The sequence below is a fragment of the Pseudorasbora parva genome, chromosome 1 (genome assembly GCF_024679245.1).
Source record: "Pseudorasbora parva isolate DD20220531a chromosome 1, ASM2467924v1, whole genome shotgun sequence".
In the NCBI taxonomy this organism is placed as follows: Eukaryota; Metazoa; Chordata; class Actinopteri; order Cypriniformes; family Gobionidae; genus Pseudorasbora; species Pseudorasbora parva.
Window position 1 is genome coordinate 9,241,055 of NC_090172.1, and position 20,744 is coordinate 9,261,798.

A 20,744-nucleotide genomic window follows, 5' to 3' on the forward strand; every position below is an offset into this window, starting at 1 on the left:
AATATATACAACAACAACAAATCAAACAATTTGAAGCAATGACACAACTACAAGTCACTGAAATGTTACCGATACAGAAAACTGCGCATTCATCCATATTTCAGACGGTTATCCTCGAGCCGTTGTCAACCGGATGTCAACAGGGAGACTAAATGGACTTCTGACACCGACTCAAGCCACTTCAATGATGATTTTCTGATTACTTCAGGAAAGAAAAAAAAATATCAGGGTAGCATTTCAGCACAAAAATCAAAAGAAATTATTAGTTTAAGCAAAATGAAATTGTGTTTGAGATACAAATCTAAGGAAGTGACGTTTCTGAGCTGGAATCAGTGCAAAGCATCAATCTTCACTCTGCCCTAATAACAAGAGCAAAATATAAATAAAGATTTTGAATGTATATTAAGCTTGCATTGTGTTCAACTAAGATACACATTATGAGCTAGTCCAAAAAAAAAATCATCTTACAATCAGTAAGCGCGACGTCGCTAAATGTTGCCAGTGAGCAACCCGAGCCACATTACACCAGAGCTTGAGACGCGTGAAATCTTACGACCTTGCGGAGTGGGAATCACTTGCACGCATCGTTCACGAACAATGCACATCTTAAGGCGTTATTGACAAGCTAAACTATACTAAACTTATCTTTATATATGTACAAATGTTGGATGATTGTTTTACGTGGTTTCGAATGATTCAATATGATGGTGAAACATTATCAATAACACTATAGGTGAGGGGAAATAAGTGCAGAACTTTTCATTGCATCAAAGTGACTATGTAACATGATTAGGTGAGGCTCGATGAAGGAACAACACGGTTTGTGCACCGAGAAAATAGGGTGTCTTCACACCAGAAATATCCTTTGATTTCAATGGGGAATATGAAAATCAAATTGATAAAGGAAAACAGCCCAGTGTTGTGTAAATGACCAAACCCTGAATGTGAAAGGCAACACACGGTTGCTGGCTGGTCTGATTGTGCTTTTAGAAATATTTTGGAAAAAGAAATCCCCACTTTATGTTAACTAATCCAACTGGTTCTACATTCAGCATGCATTTCTACCCATGAAACCCTGTTTGTCTAGTGTGCAGGCATCCTATTCTTTATAGGGAGATGAAATGCTTACATCTGTACTTAATATGTATGCAAAAGCGAGGTAAGGACATGACTAGATTAATTCTCACATCCATAGAGAGAAGGAAATGCAGAAGTGTAGGAATGTAGCTTAAGCTTAAACCTTCTGTGCCATTGAAGATGCAACGTCAAACTGAGCCTGCCTGAATGATTAAAATCACAGCTTAAGAGTCACAATTTACACATTTCTCCGGCCACATTGACCTCGCCTCAACAACTGAACTATACGGCGCTGTAGGGATGACATTTTGCTGTCAAAAACCCAGAAATGGGCACATTTTAGCGCATGCAGTTCCGTCTTCCTCAAGTCAATGTTTTTTTTGGGGGGGTGGTTAAATGCCTGGAATTGTTTGAGGTAAACACATATACTCACTAGTCCACTTTCACAGCCAATCATGCTCTTGCAAACTATTCTAACTTCAGGGATTTTTTCTTTTAATTTAGACTGAAAGAGTTAAGGATGCTTAAAGGGATATATTCTATTAGCATTTCTCACCCTCCAGTTGTTCCAAACCTGTATGAATTTCTTTCTTCTGCTGAAAACAAAGGAATATATTTGGAAGAATGTTTGTAACCAAGCAGATTTGGGCAGCCATTGACTGCCATAGTGTTTTACTCCCTGCTATGGTAGACAATAGCTGCCAAGATCTGCTTGGTTACAAACATTCTTCCAAATATATTCCTTTGTTTTCAGCAGAAGAAAGACAGGTTTGGAACAACTTGAGGGTGAGTAAATGGGTGAATTCTCCCTTCAACGTGGTGACGTTGACGTTGTGTGACCGTGGTATACATCATTTAAGGCTTACGTTTAGCCTTAACTCCTGGTGACTATTTAGGTGCTTCAAGTTGTGTTCATTTGTGAAGATTATCGTGATGAACAAAACTGCAAGGATACTCTTTTTTTTTGGGGGGGGGGGGGGGGGGGGGTCACAGAGCTTATTTTCAACAATAATCCAAAAGTCAAATGGTAAAGTCCTGTTGGGTTTTTGTTGAGGGAAACAGGGTGATGCTCAGGTTGGCCAACAAAAATAGGTCATCAGTGCAGCACTCTATTAATAATTTCCTATTGTAAGATTTCTAATTTTACGTATATTGGGATGCCATGAAGTCTCAGGCAGAAAGGTTGACGTTGCAGTACAGATAGGATCAAAATTTCCCTCAACAGTACAGAAGGATAAAGCCAGTAAGATTAATAAATTACATGTGATGCCAGTAAGAGCAAACTGGAGACATGCATATCTCCAAGAGAACAGAGCTTAATAAGACAGACCAGAGTAAAAGTTAAGACGTTAGGAAGGCACAAACATAGCGTCAACTCTTCTTGGTTACAGTGCACAGGATAGTAGCTCAGTTCTTAATGAAAGCGAACTCAGTCCATCTTCGCCATGAAGGTTGCAGGTGGGAGATTTCATCTCGACGAGAGACGGCCGGTAAGGCAGTGCATTTGAGAAGACCGAGAACAGTGCACCATTACTGACAAAAAAACGACAAAATACAGCACCAAACAAGCGACACTAGATAAGCTTCAAGTTATGTGACTTGGTAGCGACATAGCCGACCACTACCATAAAGGTCACGAGCCTGGGGGGTACTAGAAAAAATACAGAATGTGCAACGATATCGAAATGTTTCTTGAAACACAGCAGACCACAGACGAACTGGTGCGCGTTGAAACTGCATTATGAATAGGGTGCTGACTGAGTCTCTACTGCATAGATCGAGCTAAAGCTGTATCTTTCTGCAATTTCGAGTCAAGTATTGCTTCATGTCAAATGTAATACTTAAAACAACAGAACAGGCCCTACATTTGCCCTAAAACAACATTGCAATTCTTATGAGTGAACCTAACAACTTGAAACCAGTCAAAGTTGGTCTTCCAAGCTGGTTGACCAGCTGACAAGCCCAAAAGTGCTTTAAAACCAACAAACCATGCACTTGACCAGGCTGAAGACAAACAGACCAGATTAGGCAGGTTTCAGATGTTTTTCCCAGTCAGGAACTTACTAAATTTGTGTGTGCAAGGCCTTGGATGACAGCTCTCTCTGGCTGGGTGTCCACAGTAAAGTGAACGTTAATGATGGGTCCTCTGTGAACTATCTTAAAGGGGTCCAAAGTGCCACCGAAACATTCTGGGACAAACGGGAAAGAGAATGGAAGAAATAACATGAACTAGATTTGAGACCAGATTATAAATAGCATAAAAGTGGGACTCCTTTTAAGAGGGAACAGGATGTCTCCAAACAAACTATTAACAGATGAAATGCTTCATAAACAACAAATGGTTTTGAACCAATGTTGGGTGATCAAAATCAAATACCGTTATACTCGATGCACACATTGCCATTTCTTCATTTTGTCCAAATCAGACTTGTTGGTAATGCCAAAAAACCAAGGTGGGTTATACCAGGGTGTACACTAAGTGTACCAACATAATTTGTCCTGCGAGTTCAAACGATGACCCTTCTAAATACCTCGCCAGAACTTCTCTTTAACATTAGAGGTTTTAGAACTGCACAGACATGTGGTGTCATTGAGGTTGATGCAGTCTGAAGGAAGTCTAAATCTAACTAGTTGCTACATTTATATAAAATATATATATTATTATTTTACCTAAAAGAAAAAAAAACCCTTCTCTTAAAGCCTTGAGTGATAGTGAGAGTCCAAAAACTCTTCAATTAAATCCAGAGACAGCCCAGCAACGCCAAGAGCCAACAATGCAGAGAAATATCAAAGGTCTCATGAAAGAACTTGAGCCAAAATGGAAACAAAAATTTGCATTCTTACAAGTAGTAAGTGGAGGCAAAACATTAAGGGAAAAAAAGAAACATTACAAAAACAACAACAACAACAACCAGCAAAAGGAAAAGTGGGAATGTCAGGCTCTTTTCTGGAATGCTGTTTTAAAACAAAACACAATCTTCCTAATGTTTATATTATTTGGTCTAATTGCACTTAAGTCATGATTTCATCCATCTGAAAATGTTCAGTAACTACAAAAAGTGAAACTGCAGCATTTTCTCTTGGCTAATGTGTAAACAGTGTTAACCTTGCCTGTCAGTTTCTCGTGAGCCAAAAACCACCAACAAAACTGAATACTTCAAAACAACACAAACATTTTCCCTTCATTAATAAAAGAAAAACAATAAAACATATCTGATTCCTGTTAAAGAGTCAGTGTGAATCAATTGAACATATCTGTGCAATACAAGACCTGCAGTACAAGTTATAAAAATCACTCGTGGGTAATATTGCCAAAAAGAGAGACAGAACGCAATACTGTACAAGAGTTCACCAATTACAGAAACCAAAGAAACCTTAAAAACCTCAGCACAGATTTGAAATTAGAAACCGTATTAATGAAGCTCCTTCGTCTTTCAACACTGGTCCTAACCAGGCATGACGTGACAAGTTTCCAGTGACAAGTAATTTGTCCATCCAAACCACAAGCAGGAATGCTGTGACAAAACCTATGGAAGGATTTTGGACCAATGAGATTTCACGGTAGGCGGAGCTACCCAGCACAATACAATAAAAATAGGAATTGACAAAAGTGATAGACAAAGCATCCTTTTGCTTGGCGCTTTATGCAGACACAACACAATGTAACTCAAGCATCACTTGTTTTATCGTGTCATACCTGGTTAGGACATAATGTAAGGTAGACCAAGGCCAGGGTCTTTATATAAATAGAAAGAGCTGATCCTGAACATCCTAATCAGCAGGTGCTTCAGAAAAGCCCCATTTCGAGGTGTGACTATGTTAGCCATCACTACAGGTCAGATCTGCATAAAAGAAAGGTGCTGTTTTAGGGCTAATTGCATGCGTGGAATAAACTCCTGTAGTAACGGTTAGAGTGAGTATTATCACAAAGTAAAACTGCATTATCTTAGAAAATCAAGAGAAGTGCAGGACAACGTTAAAAAAGGTCTTTACATACAGACTGCAAACGCTCCACATGGAAAAAAATGAATCGTAATACAAGGAGTAATCTATCTTACGGGAATGGGTAAAAAAACAAAACATGAAAAACAACTATTGCTTTAATTTTGATAACTGAGCAGGGTCAGTCCACACCCAACAGCAGTGAAACTATACTTGTCTGTGCTAAACGCTTCCAACGGGATGATTTCACTTAAACCTGCATGCTTCAGAGCAATAATCCATTTCCACGGGAACAAGTCATTCGCAAACGACTAGAACCCGTTCCACATTTGGTCTCAGCTTCGCAAGCACTGCTGATTTTGGCTGACACCACATGTTGTCTCCAGGAAAAGGGCACAACAATGTAGGATTAAAAAAAGAAGTTAATAATCAGACTGAAGGATGCTTCCAACCATGAGGTACTATTTAGAGGCGTTTTCCTAGGCCGGCCTTACTGGGAAATAATAACTCCAATGGGCTGAGAGATCACATTGAAACTGGAATGCAGATTCAGAGCCACCGCTGAATCAAAACTAAAAACCTCTGAGGAGTCGTTAATGCAACTGTTAAGATGCGTGTGAGACTTCATCTGGAAATAGTTCCTGATTGTAGAATGATTGTTGCATCGATTGATTGATGTGACGATGCTGGGCAACTGTTCTCAAACTCCAGACTAGAAAGTAGTCCTCAGCAGAAGCACCCTGAGAAGAGGCAGGGAGAGGAGGAGAGTGTAGGAAAGTGAGGACAAACACACCTCTAGAGAGAGATGCATTAAAAACTGTCCAAGTTTTAAGGTCTTAGCCAATAAAAGCCTGGCAGCGCAACAAGGGAAACAGTCAATGCTTAGAGAGAAAGAGCCTGTCTTTTTGGGGGGAAAAGTTGTTGAGCAATCTATCCTCTTGTGTCCTTCTTTAAAATATATAATTATTATAGTAAAGGCTTGTCAAGATTCTATGGCTGTATCCCATTCTTATCCCTGGCCTTTCTGAAATAAACATCTACTTGAGGAACCGCAAGATATCTTTATGCAAGTGATCACTGCCAAAACATGATAGTTCACCCACAGGAACACGCAGACGATGCAGGCTTTGGTATGTGATTTACCAGATAAAGCTGCCCATGCAGATCATTGCGAACTCTGACTATGACCTGGCAAAAAAAGTCCTCTCCTTGAGACCAGAACCAGAGAAGGGGGTGGCAGGGGGAAATCTTCCAATATGTGCAAAATCTCAAACATTCTGAGGCTACATTCTCTCTCCCACCGACCACGCTCCCTCTTTCGCATCTGACTGACACTTCACTCCCAAAGACAATCTCTTTTGTGTTTGCTGCTACTTGCCAGCGTTCGAGCGCCCCTCGATGGACAGTTTGACCTCCTGAGGGATAAACGATGGCCGAGAGGAGCCAGATGTGGGAGCTGAGACTAAACTTCCCTCCTCATTCTTGATGCTATATCTTTGGAAGCCAGGGGCAGACCAGCGCCTCTGGGACGCCCCTACAGAAGAGACTCCAACTCCGCTTCCCGGTGGAGCATGACCCTCAGTGTGCAAATAGTAGTTGCTCTGGCTCCGAGTGTGCTCTGCTGAAGTCCTGTTCGGTCTGGGGGACACATCGATGTGTCGAGGACCCCCGACCTGCATGGGCTCTTCCTTGTCCCTGTCCCTCTCTCTGTGGATGCGCTCCATCTTTAATTGGTTTGGTGGCCGAGGGGTGTGCTGGGGCGCCGGGGGGCCCATGGGCTGAGGTGGTGCTCCTGACGTGGAGTTGGCTTTGGTGGGAGTCCGGGCCTGCAGTTGCTGTGGCGGTTTCTGCTGCAACGTGGCTTGCTGCTGCAGTGTCACGGACACGCAGACGTCGCCAACTTGCAGATGATGGCAGGTGAGACCGTACAGTTGGGCAGTCCGCTCAGGGCTACAGGACGACCAGCCCTGTCCGAAAACAAAAAACGGGTGTTCGGGTGGAACATCTATAGTCACTTTGCTCTGCTGCTCCCCTACGTTGAAATGCAGCGCCACTAGACCGGGCCGCTGACTAGCACGGATGTCCACCACCATGCTTGAGTCGATCTTAAGCCCCCCGCTCACTTCTGCGCTCCTCATGAAGTCCTGAGTCTGCAGATCTTCCACGCGCTTGAGCTCTCCGGTAGCCAACTGGATGATGGCGCCCTTCATGAAGTGCGACGGGCCGGTGGGTGCCAGTAGAGGAGCCTGTGGTAAAGCACCAGGAGCTGGAGTGTGAAGCTGCTGGGAGGGCTGCTGACCATGTTGGGGAGGGAGCTCTGCCACCACCCGCTCAGGGAGACACGATGCTGCATCAATGGCTTTTGTATATGTAGAGGGAGAAGCAATGATGGCCGTTGAGGCCACATCGCTAGATTGATAATGCTGCTGCTGTTGTTGATGTTGGTGGGGATGGTAATCCAGGGGCACGAGAACAGGCTGCCCATTGGCCAAGATCACTGCGTGCCCTGGTTGAACGACATGCTGCTGATGAGCTCTGGATTCAGCAGGATTTAATGCATATGCTGTTCTGACTTCACTCTGAGTGTCTCGACTTCTCTGAGAGCTTTGAGACAGGTTCAGAGGGATATGTGCTGCTTCCTTTCGACTCGTGCCATGGACAGGAGAGGCCAGTCGTCCAACCACCTGCTGGACCTACAAATTAAATGACAAAATATAGTCAGAAAAATCTACTAAAGTTTTGCATGCGTTTTTATAAATCACATTTGATATGTCAGACATTTATGGCTCATATAGCAATGATATATAGGAGAATATGGATATCTCACTCGAGGGGGAAATAAAGGAGCAATAATATGCAATTTGGTGCAGTTGATGTTATTTATGTGGCCAAATCAATGAGATTTTAATAACAGTTCAGCAGACTACTTGCACAAATTGCATATGAATATCAGTTGTCACTCTATAGCCTTTCTCCCAATATCTTGGTAAGACAATATTCAAATGCTTAGTTTTATTTTTTTTATTGTATGTGACGAAACATATAATGCAATGCACATTGATGACTAAGAGAAAAATAAATAAATCAAAAGCTTGATGTATCATTTGATACTCACATTTTAACATGATTTTTCTTCAAATTAAGTATAAAATTCTAATGTCTACTTAATAAAATTCAGTAAAGATTTTACAGCACAAAAACAGAACGCTGTTAAAATGATATTAAAAGTTATACTTTTACTTGCTAAAGAATTATAAACTATCAATCAGACGGCAGAAGACATGTACCGGTAGTAGATTGTGTACAACAGGATTTTCAGCAAAGTTCTGATCATGTTGATCATTTAAAGGCCTTAAAAAAATATCATCAAATATGACACAGTAGGCTTGATAGAGATAAAATGGATTTTTTGATGGAGCTGAATAGTGACAAATGCCTCAAGACATGTCGCAGCAGATTCTGCTGTGTATAAATCAAAAACCAAATCTCTGTTGTTTCTAAGAAGTAGTAGCCTAAGTTACTCAATCCTCAACACACCCAAAGAACAGCTAATAAAGGAAGGAAGTGGTGTAACTGATGCTGACTCACAAGAATTGCCTAAAAACTCTGAAAATGCATTAAGTAGGGATGAAGCACGAGACATTTAAAAAACTACTCTGTGTAGGTCCCGATTATGCTACAATATTACATCAAGTTCGGTTTTGCAAAGTCTGACATTGCAAAACATCACAGTGAGTAGTTGCACCCCAAGTGAACCTTACTGGCAGGATAATGGTCAAGTTGTTGGTAAAGATTAGTTCAACAAAGAAAACTAATTTCCAACTTCTTTCCCAATATGGGTTTCTGGGAAGTTGTAAAAATAACATCAACATCAAGATTTTCTGATATGTTCAGTGCAGTGATATTCTAAATCTGAATCTGAAATTCTTAGATGTGCTGTCTTGGCAAATAACTGAAATTAATACAATTTAAGTTGAAGTTCTAAAATTAACAAAAATAAAACTGAAATAAAAAGATATTAAAGTGGAATAGAAATACAAAAATTAACAAAAATTACAAAAGCATGTAACATTACTACTAACATTACTACAGTTACTTAAACTAAAAAATGAAACCTACAAACAAAAGCTAACTCAAAACATTAAAGGGGGCATATAATGGTACATGCACTTTTACAAGCTGATTGTATGGAAATGTGTGTTGGCAGTGCCTGTACACAACCATCCTATAATGATAAAAATCCATAAAAAAAATTTTAATCTCCTTATATGTTTTCCCCCGTCTCAAATCGAGCCGTTCGGCCGTGTGACATCACACGACCCGACACCCCTCCCACAACTGTTGATTGACAAGCAATTTCATCTCAGACCCGCCCTGCGCGAGCTCTGTCACAGTCTGCCATTGTGAATACGCTGGAGCAGAATGGCGTCTGAGCGATTGTAGTGTTCTGTTCTTGGGTGCAATAATGAACACAGCAGTCATTCTGATGTTCCTAAATCCGAACCGCTCAAGATGCAGTGGCTGAGTTTTGTTTTCGTGTGTTTGTGTGTGTGAAAGCGCCCGCAGAACAGAGGGGTGGGGTGAGCAAAGCTCATTAGCATTTAAAGCTGTATGCACGAGAACGGCTTGCTGAAAACAGAGCTGTTTTTGACGAAGTAAGATTAGTGTTTTCTTACAATACTAATGAGAATTTTGAATTAAAGTATATTACAAAGTTATCATTTAGACACTAAAGAATCATAATAACTTGTACAAAAATGCCATTATATGACCCCTTTAATAAATACTATAATAGTATAGCCTGACATGGTCATACTCAATTCTAGTCAGAATATGAGTCTAAAAATGCTCCATTGGGCTGTGATTATGGGGCGTTTCAACCGAACCAGGAAAGACCTCAATTGGATAGACCTACAACCAATCAGAGCAACGAAGCGACGTCAACAAAGCTCAACTGCACGGTGTTGCCAAGTCCGCATTTTTTTTTTCAGCGGGTTGTTTTCTATGTCTGCGGGTTGAAGCGACTATTATGTGATATATAGACCATGAGTGTAAGTTTTAGCAGGCAACTATGCCAAAATAACACACATTTTACCCCCAATCACCATTTTTTTTCTGGAGAACCCCCCGAGAAGCTATTGTTTAGGGCTAGTAGTTGGCGGGTTTTGTTGTAAAAACTTGGCAACCCTGTCTACACGTGTGCTGAAATAAACAATCTTTGCCGGTGTTGTGAAAAAATGTAAGAATTTAATGATACACAGAGTACTTAGCCAACATGATCATCATTTTTGAGAGAAATTGTGAAGGCGAATGAATATACAAATAAGCTCTCCGTTTAGGATTTGAGTAAATATAATGCAAGCCCCTTTGATGGAGTGCATGATTACGTTACTGTTGATCATCTGTCCGTCATCGTCTAAAGCCCACTCTGATCATTTCAATGGTCTGAACTGTTTCTGTTCGGGGATAATTACTCCTCTATGGAGCAATGCCAGACCGAACTGCCCGGACCTAAAAATGTTGTGGGCGGGGCTGAATTCGGCTGGCATCCAGGCTAATAATAGTATATAATACATTTAAAAAGAAATGGTACAGTGGGATCCAAAAATCTGAAACCACACTTCAGAGAATTTTAACATTCAGAATTTAAAAAATCTGATATAAACATGAAAATAACCCCCAGCATATCCATTCATTATTATTAAAGCCCTGCATTTATGCCTGAGCCCGACGGGACTCGACTTTTTTACGCCCCTAGGGCCGGGCTTCGTGTCAATTTTCACATCATACCTAAAACGCGGGCCGGGCTTCAGACCTTTTTTAGGCCTCTCCTTCGTTTTATATTTATTTTATTAATTAAAAGGAACAATGAGATGTCCTGCGCTGGTGGAAACAACACAACTATAATAGCTTATGCGACTGTCAAGACATGGCTCGCACAGTGTTCAGAGTCTACGCCGCGTCCAGCTTGCGTTTCTTCCGCGCAGCTGCTAGAGTTATGGCCTTTTTACAACTGGTTGCTTCATTCATTTTCTCTGACAAGGTATCTATCTGATTGCAAAATGACCAGGAGTTGGCCTAAATACCTTCGGAGATTATTTCGAGGCGTAGCCAATTTAATTCCGATCGCTTAAACAAACCAATTCAGAAGGTGCATGAAAGCATTTCAGACAAAACCGGACAAATGTTAATGTATCTGGATGTTTAAACCACATGTATACATTTTACTCCTGGCAAACAGATAAAAAATAAACGTGTGAGAGCGCTTTATGGGCTATATGTTGTAGACAGATGGTGCTACTGCAACACGCATCGAAGCAAATGAGCAAAGCAAGCCAATGCAAATGGCCATAAATGAAACTTAAAATAAGTCTTAGATGCTCAAAAACACAATCATCTTCAATTAAAATGAATAAGACTAAATGATCTTACCAGTGCTTAGGTCGCTCTCTCATATCGCGGTCTTTAAATTTGAAACAAGCTGCTGAATAAAATGCATCTTGAATCTTTTGCTTTCGTTGCTGTGAACTCTGTTAAATGGGCATACACCGCAGGAATTGAAGATTGGATTTATATTCATTTTGTGTAGGTGTAAGGTATAAGACAACCTGCATTTTCTTTTTTTCTTTTTTTTTGTTTAGATTGTTAAGCCTGTTTCGTTTGCGAGAGCCGTGAGCAGTATTCAGCCTGCCTCAGCTCGTCAAAAAATGCCTTTTACTGTGGAGGCAATATTATAGTAGGCTAAATGAACTAACATTGTGATGCTTGAAGTGTTATATCTATGGATTTTATTATAGGCAAGAAAAGTCAAGAGTTGATTTGAGAGGCTTAATTGATTAAGCATGCGGTTATCTCACTGGTGGCCGCTGGTTGCTTGGTCTCTACTTAAAAAAATGTAAACTTTAATTTAACAAAAAAATTAAATTGCTCTAAACGAAACAAAGCGAAATATAACTACTTTGTCAAAAGAACAAAACTTTACTATTTTAATGGCTGCAACAATGTATAACATTTTTTTTAAAAACACGGGTTCCAGTCGGACACCGGTCTAAAATTTTGATAAGCTGTCGGACAGGGGCCGGGCTAGGGCCTCAGCGTCTCGGGCCAGGGCCGGGCTTGGGCCTAGATTTGAGGCCCGCACAGGGCTCAAATTATTTACAAATTTAAATATAAAATGTGCAGTTATTTGTGTTATTTGTTTAATTGGGATCTCTTCATCTAGACTTTAAGTTGCAGTAAGTGATTTATGAGAAACACTGATGAAAATTTAACTCAACACCTAAACAAACTATTTTGTGAATATCCGCTAGATGTTTCTGTGTTGAAAAAAAATGCGTTTGTGCATAATCTGTGTAAAATGGAGAAAAATCTAAGTACGATCCAGCAGAGCACCTTGTAGCCAATCAGCAAGTAGACAAACTAATCCTTTAAATCACAGCGGATTCATCCATACTTGTGTGAGCTGTCTGATGAGGCAGCTTTTAGTGGCTTGTGTTGCATTATATATTTGCTATTTTGGGGGTGGAGCAATGACCAGTGTTTGTTTGGGTGTCGAAAACACAATGTGTGTTTGTTTGAGTGTCGATTTCAAATATCAACAGTGTGTCTCAGAAATCACTTATTCTTACTATCAGAACTCCTTCACTCCTATACTCCTTCCAGAAGACTCCGTTCTTGTGATCATGCTTTGCTGGTCGTTCCACGCGCTAGACAGAAGCGTAGAGGTGAGCGTGCATTTGCGGTAGCAGGGCCACGACTCTGGAATACCCTGCCTTTAGAGATCAGGCTGGCCCCTACCCTGTCTATTTTTAAGTCACTGTTAAAAACTTTTCTATTTTCTTTAGCGTACTGATTACCCTGATGTGTTTGACTTTTAAAAGTTGTGCTTTTTATTTTTTACTCTGTTCTGGTTTTATTTTTATGTATGGATGCTATTCTTGACCTTCTGTAAAGCACTTTGGTCAGCCTGGGGGCTGTGGGAAATGTGTTATATAAATACAATTGAACTTGAACTTATTGCACCTTTAAACAAAGATCGCTACTGATACTGATATATTTAAGTAGTTTGAGTGACTTGTCACCATTTCTAATAAACTATTCTGCAGTGCACTCAATAGTCCAATGATGCAAATTACTGTTCCAACAAGTCTATAAGAAATCAAAATTGACCATACAATTTACTTAAAAGTACATTCCTGGGGATATTGTAATAACTTGCTCTTCCTCTGAAATCACTTCCCCTTTTCAAATAGCTATTTAGGCGTTTGTTTTAGCAAACCCACATTTGGTCTTGCTCTATTCTGACATGTAACACCCACTATACAATCCATTTCTGATTATAGCATGGCAACTTTTTTTATGAATTGTAGTAAAACAGAAGGTTAAATATGTGGTTGGTTCATTTAGAAGCAGTTTTAACTGGCTGACATTAGCAATAAAATTGTTGCACTATTGTCATACCAAGGAAATCCACAAATGTCTCGTCCAGTTTGGACTCAATACATATGTGTTTAAACACAATATACACTGTCCCACATAAATCGCACCTTACATGCTCTGGATCGTTATTTTCAAGCCACAGCATGTACTTTTTCAATTTGTTGTTTGAAAAGGTCAAATTCTGGAGTGAAAAACCACAGACCTTCAAAAACACATTTTCTTTGAATGGGACCCTTTTAACATTTCCGTGATTCTCAGAAATCGTCAGTTGGGTAAACTTCTAAAGTGGTGAATGGGAGATTGCAGAATTTATTTATTTTTTTAATATGAAGAACTTTTCTAGATTTCCAATGCTGAAAACTGTGGAAATGCGTCATCACAGTCTCTGAAAAGGGTTCATTTCTAAAACTCTATATGAAACTTCAAGACATTTCATTTACTTTTAAAGGGGTCATATAATGGTACATGCACTTTTACAAGTTGATGGTAGTAACTGTACACAACCATCCTATAATGATAAAAATCCATCAAGTGTTTTTTTTTTTTAAATCTCCTTATATGTTTTCACCTGTCTGAAACCAAGCCGTTCGATTTGTGACGTCACACGAACGGACACCGCTCCCACGACTGTTGATTGACAGCAGCGTTTCAGCTCAGACCCGCCCTGAGCGAGCGCAAGTTGTCCGCCATTGTGGATATGCTGGAGCACAATGGCGTCTAAGTGATTGTGGTGTTTTGTTCTTGGGTGTAATAATGAACACAGCAGTCATTTAGATGTTGATATATCTGATATATCGAATTGATAGATACGGTTGAACTTGCACAGATGTGTCCTGAGAGACTGGCGTTGTCAAACTTTCTCCTGTTGTCTAAGCAGCGCTTCACACTCAAAGCCCTCACTGAACAGAGGAGCGGGGTGAGCAAAGCTCATTAGCATAAAAGGGACATGCACAGAAACGGCTTGCTGAAAACAGAGCTGTTTTTCACCAGGTTAATTGAGTGATTTCTTAGAATGCTAAATAGATTTTTTTTTATTAAAGTATGTTACAAAGTTTTTATTTAGACACTAAATAATCATTAACTTGTACAAAAATTGCATTATATAACAGATTGATCCTATAATAGTAAACCATCCGTTCCTCACCTCGAGATCAGTGTCTGGCGTGTTGCTCTGTCCTGGTGACATTCTGCCCTCCAGCCTGCGGTTTTTCAGGCTCTTGTCTTGCTGGGGGTCGAGCGCAGCAGCCTGCAGCAGCCGTGCACTTCTGGCCGAATAAACTGCATCCTGATGGCTCTCCCTGCCTCCGTGGTCTCGTTCCCCACCGTTCACCTCCCGTTCCTGCTCTAGGGAGCTGCAGTGCAGGTCTCGTTGAGGTTGAGCGCTCCTGACGGTGGGGTGGTAGAACATAGGCACGCCTCTCGGGCTGAGCTCCCCGGCAGGAAGCATCCCAACAGTCCCAAGCGCCGCTTGTGACACCGCCTGCTCAGACGGGAGCACCAGAGGCGCTGCCATTTTGGTGTACGCGTGGGTCGAAATCTGCTGCTGGGGAGGGGATGAGACCACTCCTTCCTGAATCACTGATGTGTATGGAACCAGGTGAGGCTGTGAAATGGCGGACTGAGGTGGTATCAAGGAGCTGGGAACAAATCCCGGAGGCACGGCGTAGGGTACCGCAGCACCGTATGGAGAGCTAACAAACTGCAAGGAGGAGTGTGGGATCTGGGTGTAGCCGAGCGGAGGGTAGGGAACACTAGTATGCTGTAACACCGATGAAGGAACAGTGTAGGCAGGAGAAATGTGGCTAAGAACAGGGTGCAGACTGGTGGGTGAGTAGGTGCCAGCGGGCAAGGCTACTTTATAGAGCATGCTGTACTGATCGATGGGTACCCCGATGAGACCCTCAGCACTCTCCACCCCATAATGCATGCTCGGCTGGGCTCGCACCCACTCTCCGCTCCCACTTTGGGCTTCTCCGCTCACTCCAGAGCTTTGTGAAGATTGGCCATCCTCACCTCCTCCTCCTCCACTCCCGATTCCGCTGCCTCCCGCTCCGCCGCTGATGCTACTGCCGCTGTTGTTGTGGTTGGCGGAGGTGCTGTTGTTGTTAACAGGGAGGTCCCGCTTTTTGGGAGGGAGGCACTCCTGGTTGCGCTCGTGGACTGGCTTCATGGTGATTTGGGATGAGAATGGGCGCTGTTACTGAACAGAGGAAGGGACAAAGCCTGACAGCCGCGGAAATAGCACCACCGGAATCAGTTCTGAGAACCTCCCACTGGCCTCTTCCATCACCTTACCTAAATGCATAAAGAAATGATGTATATAAATTACATATTTAAACTAATGGTGTATAGACTAGTGCTCAACATACTGACCAGGCTAATAAAACAGCTGTTTTAGAGATTGTTGCATCAGCATTAGGGGTGTGACGAGATTTCTCGTCGAGGTGAAAAGCTGTCTCTAGAGAGCATTTTGATTGGACAGAACATTTGACGAGAAAGTGAAGTCTGCAATGATGTCACCAAAATCTGAGATTCATTTTAACGGAAGTGGGAGACTAAATTTTGAATGCTTATATCTCCTAAATGCAAATTGTGGACCTTTAAGTATTATTTATTACCTAAAGTTTATAATTCATACTGAAGGCCAGAGAGCGTCCTTGAGCGGAAAAGCCTCAGAGAAGTAATGACGTTAATTTTCAGGCCTCTAAAAGCTTTGATTAAACATGACGACAATAAACACAACTGCAGCAAAATATGGTGTATTTGAGTTCTTCAAGCCGTCAAGGGTATTTTCACAATAATAAAGTATATTATAATGCAGTGCTGATTGACATAGACTTTATCACTGTATAGAATACTATAAAATAGCGCATCGTCTGCCTCACTCTGTGATGAGAAGCCACATCTGCTCACACACACACTCGACTGATGATATGAAGTGAGGTAAAGCATGTTATTAAACGTTGTCTTTTGTTGAACAGGTTTATGAACGCTTCACTAGTTTGTGAAGATGTTTGACTCCTGTTGCTTTTTCTTCAAACTCGTAGTCTTTCAGACGAAGCAGCGTTACTCCTGATCACAGAGCTGCTCTTTGCTAACACACTGGGCATTTATTTATTTTATTTAAAATCGCAGCCTTTGAGCTTTCATAAATCGCACACAAGCCAAATCGCGATTGCGGTTAGATTTCGATTAATCGTGCAGCCCTAGTTGTAACCATCTCTTAGCTCTGTATAATGCTTGAATAATTTTTTTTTCTCTATTTGCACTTTGAATATTGAGTACTTTGATTATGATTATTGTTTGCACTTAAGATCTATGATCAATTTGTGGAAAGAAGTTCAGTTAGGAGGTCAAAAGAAGCTCACGTGTGCAGTTCTAAGGTCTGAAGAGATCAATCATACAGGACAGAAGCCAGTCCGTTGAGTTTTTGGCAAAACATTTACAGCTCTCGAGTATTGTTGTCTACTAGAAAAATAGTAAAACTATTGTTCTAGTCATTTCATCACTGAGGATTTCTTAAAAAAACACTATGTAAAAATCTTGTGTCTCATGACTCATCTCGTGAGATAAGGGTCTCGTCACACCCCATAATCAGCATAAATCTGGGATATTAAAACATGTGGCCAATCTGCCAAACGGCACTTTCAAACTCAGCATATATAAATTGCTAAAATATTTTTGGTGAATTTTTAGAACAGTCTACTGCCTTGTTACTTACAAGCAACGTGCAAGAGTGCATGTTTTCAAATAAGTATTAAATAGCAATTTAGTTCACATTTCACATTTTTAAAGGGAATTTTTTCACCAATTCTGCCATTTTTAACCATGTTTGTGTTGTTACAATGCCGGTAGTACAAGTAAATAAACAATGTGTAATTTTTCTCTACTCCACTCCTTTCTCCTGCTCCCATATCTCCTCATTTATTTGTCAGTTTAATACAACAATCAATATTAGAGTTGCAGTCAAGTTTTATTCCATTCAGATTATTTGGACAATATACACTAATACAACCATTTAGCAAGTTATGTGCCATTAATTAAACAACCATAAGGGTTGTTAAAGGATTTTATTATAATGCAGGTGTTATTATGAACTAAAACTATTAAAAATGTTTTTGTAACAAAGCTAAATAAAAATAGACTATTAAAAAAACTGAGCCGAGAATTTTGCATTGGCAACAAAATAAAATATTTAAGAGTAAGTGAAATAAAAGGAATTAGAGATAAACAAAAACTTAAAGGTGCACTGCAACTTCTCGTCCATGAAGGGTGCCTATTCTAAACAAAGGTGTAGTTTGATGACACCAAGTTTGAGCGCAGTATCTTGGGACATGTGGTCTTCACCTCACAGCCGGTGGAAAATAGGACTCAGGCAGAAATCACGTTCGTGGGTGCGGTTATTAATGTGACTGTAGTGTAAAGCAGAGCAGGACCGAATGTTGTGGAGCTGAGCATGGCCGCTGGAGCGATTGTTAAACAAACACACGGCTCGGAGTACCAGGACTTTTATTATGACGGGACGAGACACAGTTGCCGGCCGCTCCCACTTCTGCTTTTTCCGGTCAGGTAAAGCAGCTCTGTTTATCATATTAGATACATTTAAGTGTGTTTAAAATTATGTTATGACGTTCCTCTGTGTGTTCGCTCGGCGCTGCTGTGACATTCACACTGCTTAGAGAAAAGTGCTTCTGCAGAATAAAACCGAGGGTAGCGCAGATATGACGCGATTGACAGACGACTCGGTCAAACGCTATGCTGAAACGTCCCGGTTCTTAGTTAAAATAGCAATTTTCTCACAATTTTCAAATAGTTGGAAACATTTGGGATATTGTAGGTACTCAACTGAACAAAATATATAACACTGGCCTAGTGGTTTTTGGATATTTTACTGCAAAATACTACATAGTGCACCTTTAACTAAAAAAATTATAATTGACTAAAATGAGTCAGGCTAAATATTGTATATTGTATTTTTAATGTTAAAAAAAAAGTCTGAAAAACACAATGACAACATGGCATTTTTTAAGGTATGACTGCGTGTCATTTATATTCTAGAGCAAAATGTGGAAGTCTCTTTGAGTAACCTTAACCACAGACATGTTTTACTCATACATCAAAACAAACCACTTTTCTAAAAAACCCATTGGAAATTACCGAGGAAATCCACAAATGTCCCTTCCAGTTTGGCCTAAATACAACATTGTGGACACTAGAAAGCAAAACACAAGCATCACTAAACCTCATTAGAGCAGTTAAAGGGAAATTTTGTAAACCTCTATTTACACATACGCAAGCGAAATCATTCAAAAATGTACGATTTATCACATTTTACTGCAATTTATTCTAATTACTAATGTTGATATCATACTCTAAAAACTGTTATTAACATTTCAAAGCGTATTATAATAATGGTTTAACAATATATCTCACCTCGAAAAAAAGGTGCAGTAACAGCCACAATAGTTTAAAGAATTAGGCCGAAAAGACAAAGCACTTAAAATACATTTGGCCTATGATGCTTCTGTGATTCATACACGCTAGATTCAATAAAGGGAAAGAAAGTGCAGAAAGAGCAAACTAGGCATTTTTTGTCAGTTCTCTTAAAGACACAGACACCAGTTATTCTTATATACTATGGACTACATTCTTGATAAATCAGAAAGTAATCTGGAGCAAAAAAAACTTTTATATTGAAAACATATACTATTTTGTAATGTGTGCGTGTGTCCTCGTCTAACATTTGGTATATTTCACATTCATTCAAATATAGGCATATTATGGGTTTAGTGCAGACTTCAAGTCTCTTACATAAATAAACGACAGACTTTGTTTTAATATATTTAGACAAAGTAAAAGGTAATAAAATGCCCAAGAAAATCAATCCTAGGTGGAACTATTGCTCCGCAGTAAAAGTAGATTTCTGATACTACATGCCAGGTTTCTGATATGCAGGTTTCTGATACAACATGCAAAGCCAGCTTTGTAAATATAGTAATATCACATTTTAATATCCAATTTCATGAATCAAACAGTAGTCACTGAATCTCTTGCTAAAACTAAAAGTTTATATGATACGGAAACTTCGCCGGACTACATTGTCCTGACATTAATAAACTGTAACAACATAAAGATACGCGGAAAAAATATTAAATGGCACAAATAAGATGTAATTAACGTACATTTCGATGTGTTTGGTGTCACCGATCCCTGTGAGCACTGACGTGAAGTGAATCGTGGCACAGGTCAAGTAGAGACACTAGTGATGTTTTCATCAAGAATCAAGCGTTAGCCAGCTGCTATTAAAGCCTTTAACTTCACTAGCCAGACGTTTCACACGGGGAATATAATCATTAATTTGCATAGAACAGTTCGGTGCGTTCGCTTCATTACGTCCAGTCAAACTTTGGTAGCCAAAAGCATGTTTGAAACTAAAGCAGGAGTAAATGAGAGGCTGGGATTTCCACCGGACCGCCGCTAACGGGCTAATCGCTCTTCCCACATACTCAAACCGCCGCTTCTTCACCCGCACGCAAACGCCCTGCGACAAAAAAACACTCACCTCCGCATAGCATCGTGTAGACGACGGGCAAAAATACAGACTCTCGGTGGAGTTCGTGCAGTAAATCAATGGTGAAATATGGGCTGGTGATATCTGCCCATTCCAGAGGCCAGCAGACTGAAGCCCAGCGGCGCGCGTTGATGACGTCATGGAGGAGTTGATCCGCGACTCGTACACTATGCTCGTACATTACAACAGAAACATTTCAGTTGTTAGAGAAACTTTGTAAATAAAATATTGTGTGTGTGTGTGTGTGTGTGTGTGTGTGTGTGTGTGTGTGTGTATGTATGTATATATATATATATATATATATATATATACATACATACATACACACACACACACACACACACACACACACACACACACACACACACACACACACACACACACACACACACACACACACACACACACGTTTATATTTAAGAAAAAATAAATCATATATAAAATATCTATATTTATATGTAATATAACTTCTTGAGATAAGGGGCAAAACATGTTAAAAAGTAAGAATATCAACACAATAAAAATACTTTAAATGTTACATCTATCTAAGGGAAATTTGTATACTCAGGACATTTATTGCTTATACTTTTAAATCATTTCTTTAGTCTTATTTTAAAGTCACTCCCTATAATTACATGGAGACACAGGTAATCTAACCTGTCCTCAGCATGAGGTCACAATGTAAAACTGTCAAACAAAGTGTTTAAAAATGCAG

General features: G+C 40.2%; 1 protein-coding gene across 1 annotated transcript; it reads right to left on the minus strand.

Annotated features, from left to right (window-relative positions):
- Positions 1-2,062: 2,062 nt before the first annotated feature.
- On the minus strand, positions 2,063-20,150 carry atxn1l (ataxin 1-like). Its single transcript, XM_067417997.1, has 3 exons — positions 20,021-20,150; positions 14,603-15,753; positions 2,063-7,712 (listed from the first exon to the last, which is right to left on the minus strand). The coding sequence occupies exons 2-3, from the start codon at positions 15,626-15,628 to the stop codon at positions 6,390-6,392; spliced, it is 2,349 nt and encodes a 782-aa protein (XP_067274098.1). The 5' UTR covers positions 15,629-15,753; positions 20,021-20,150; the 3' UTR covers positions 2,063-6,389.
- Between the last annotated feature and the right edge of the window lie 594 nt (positions 20,151-20,744).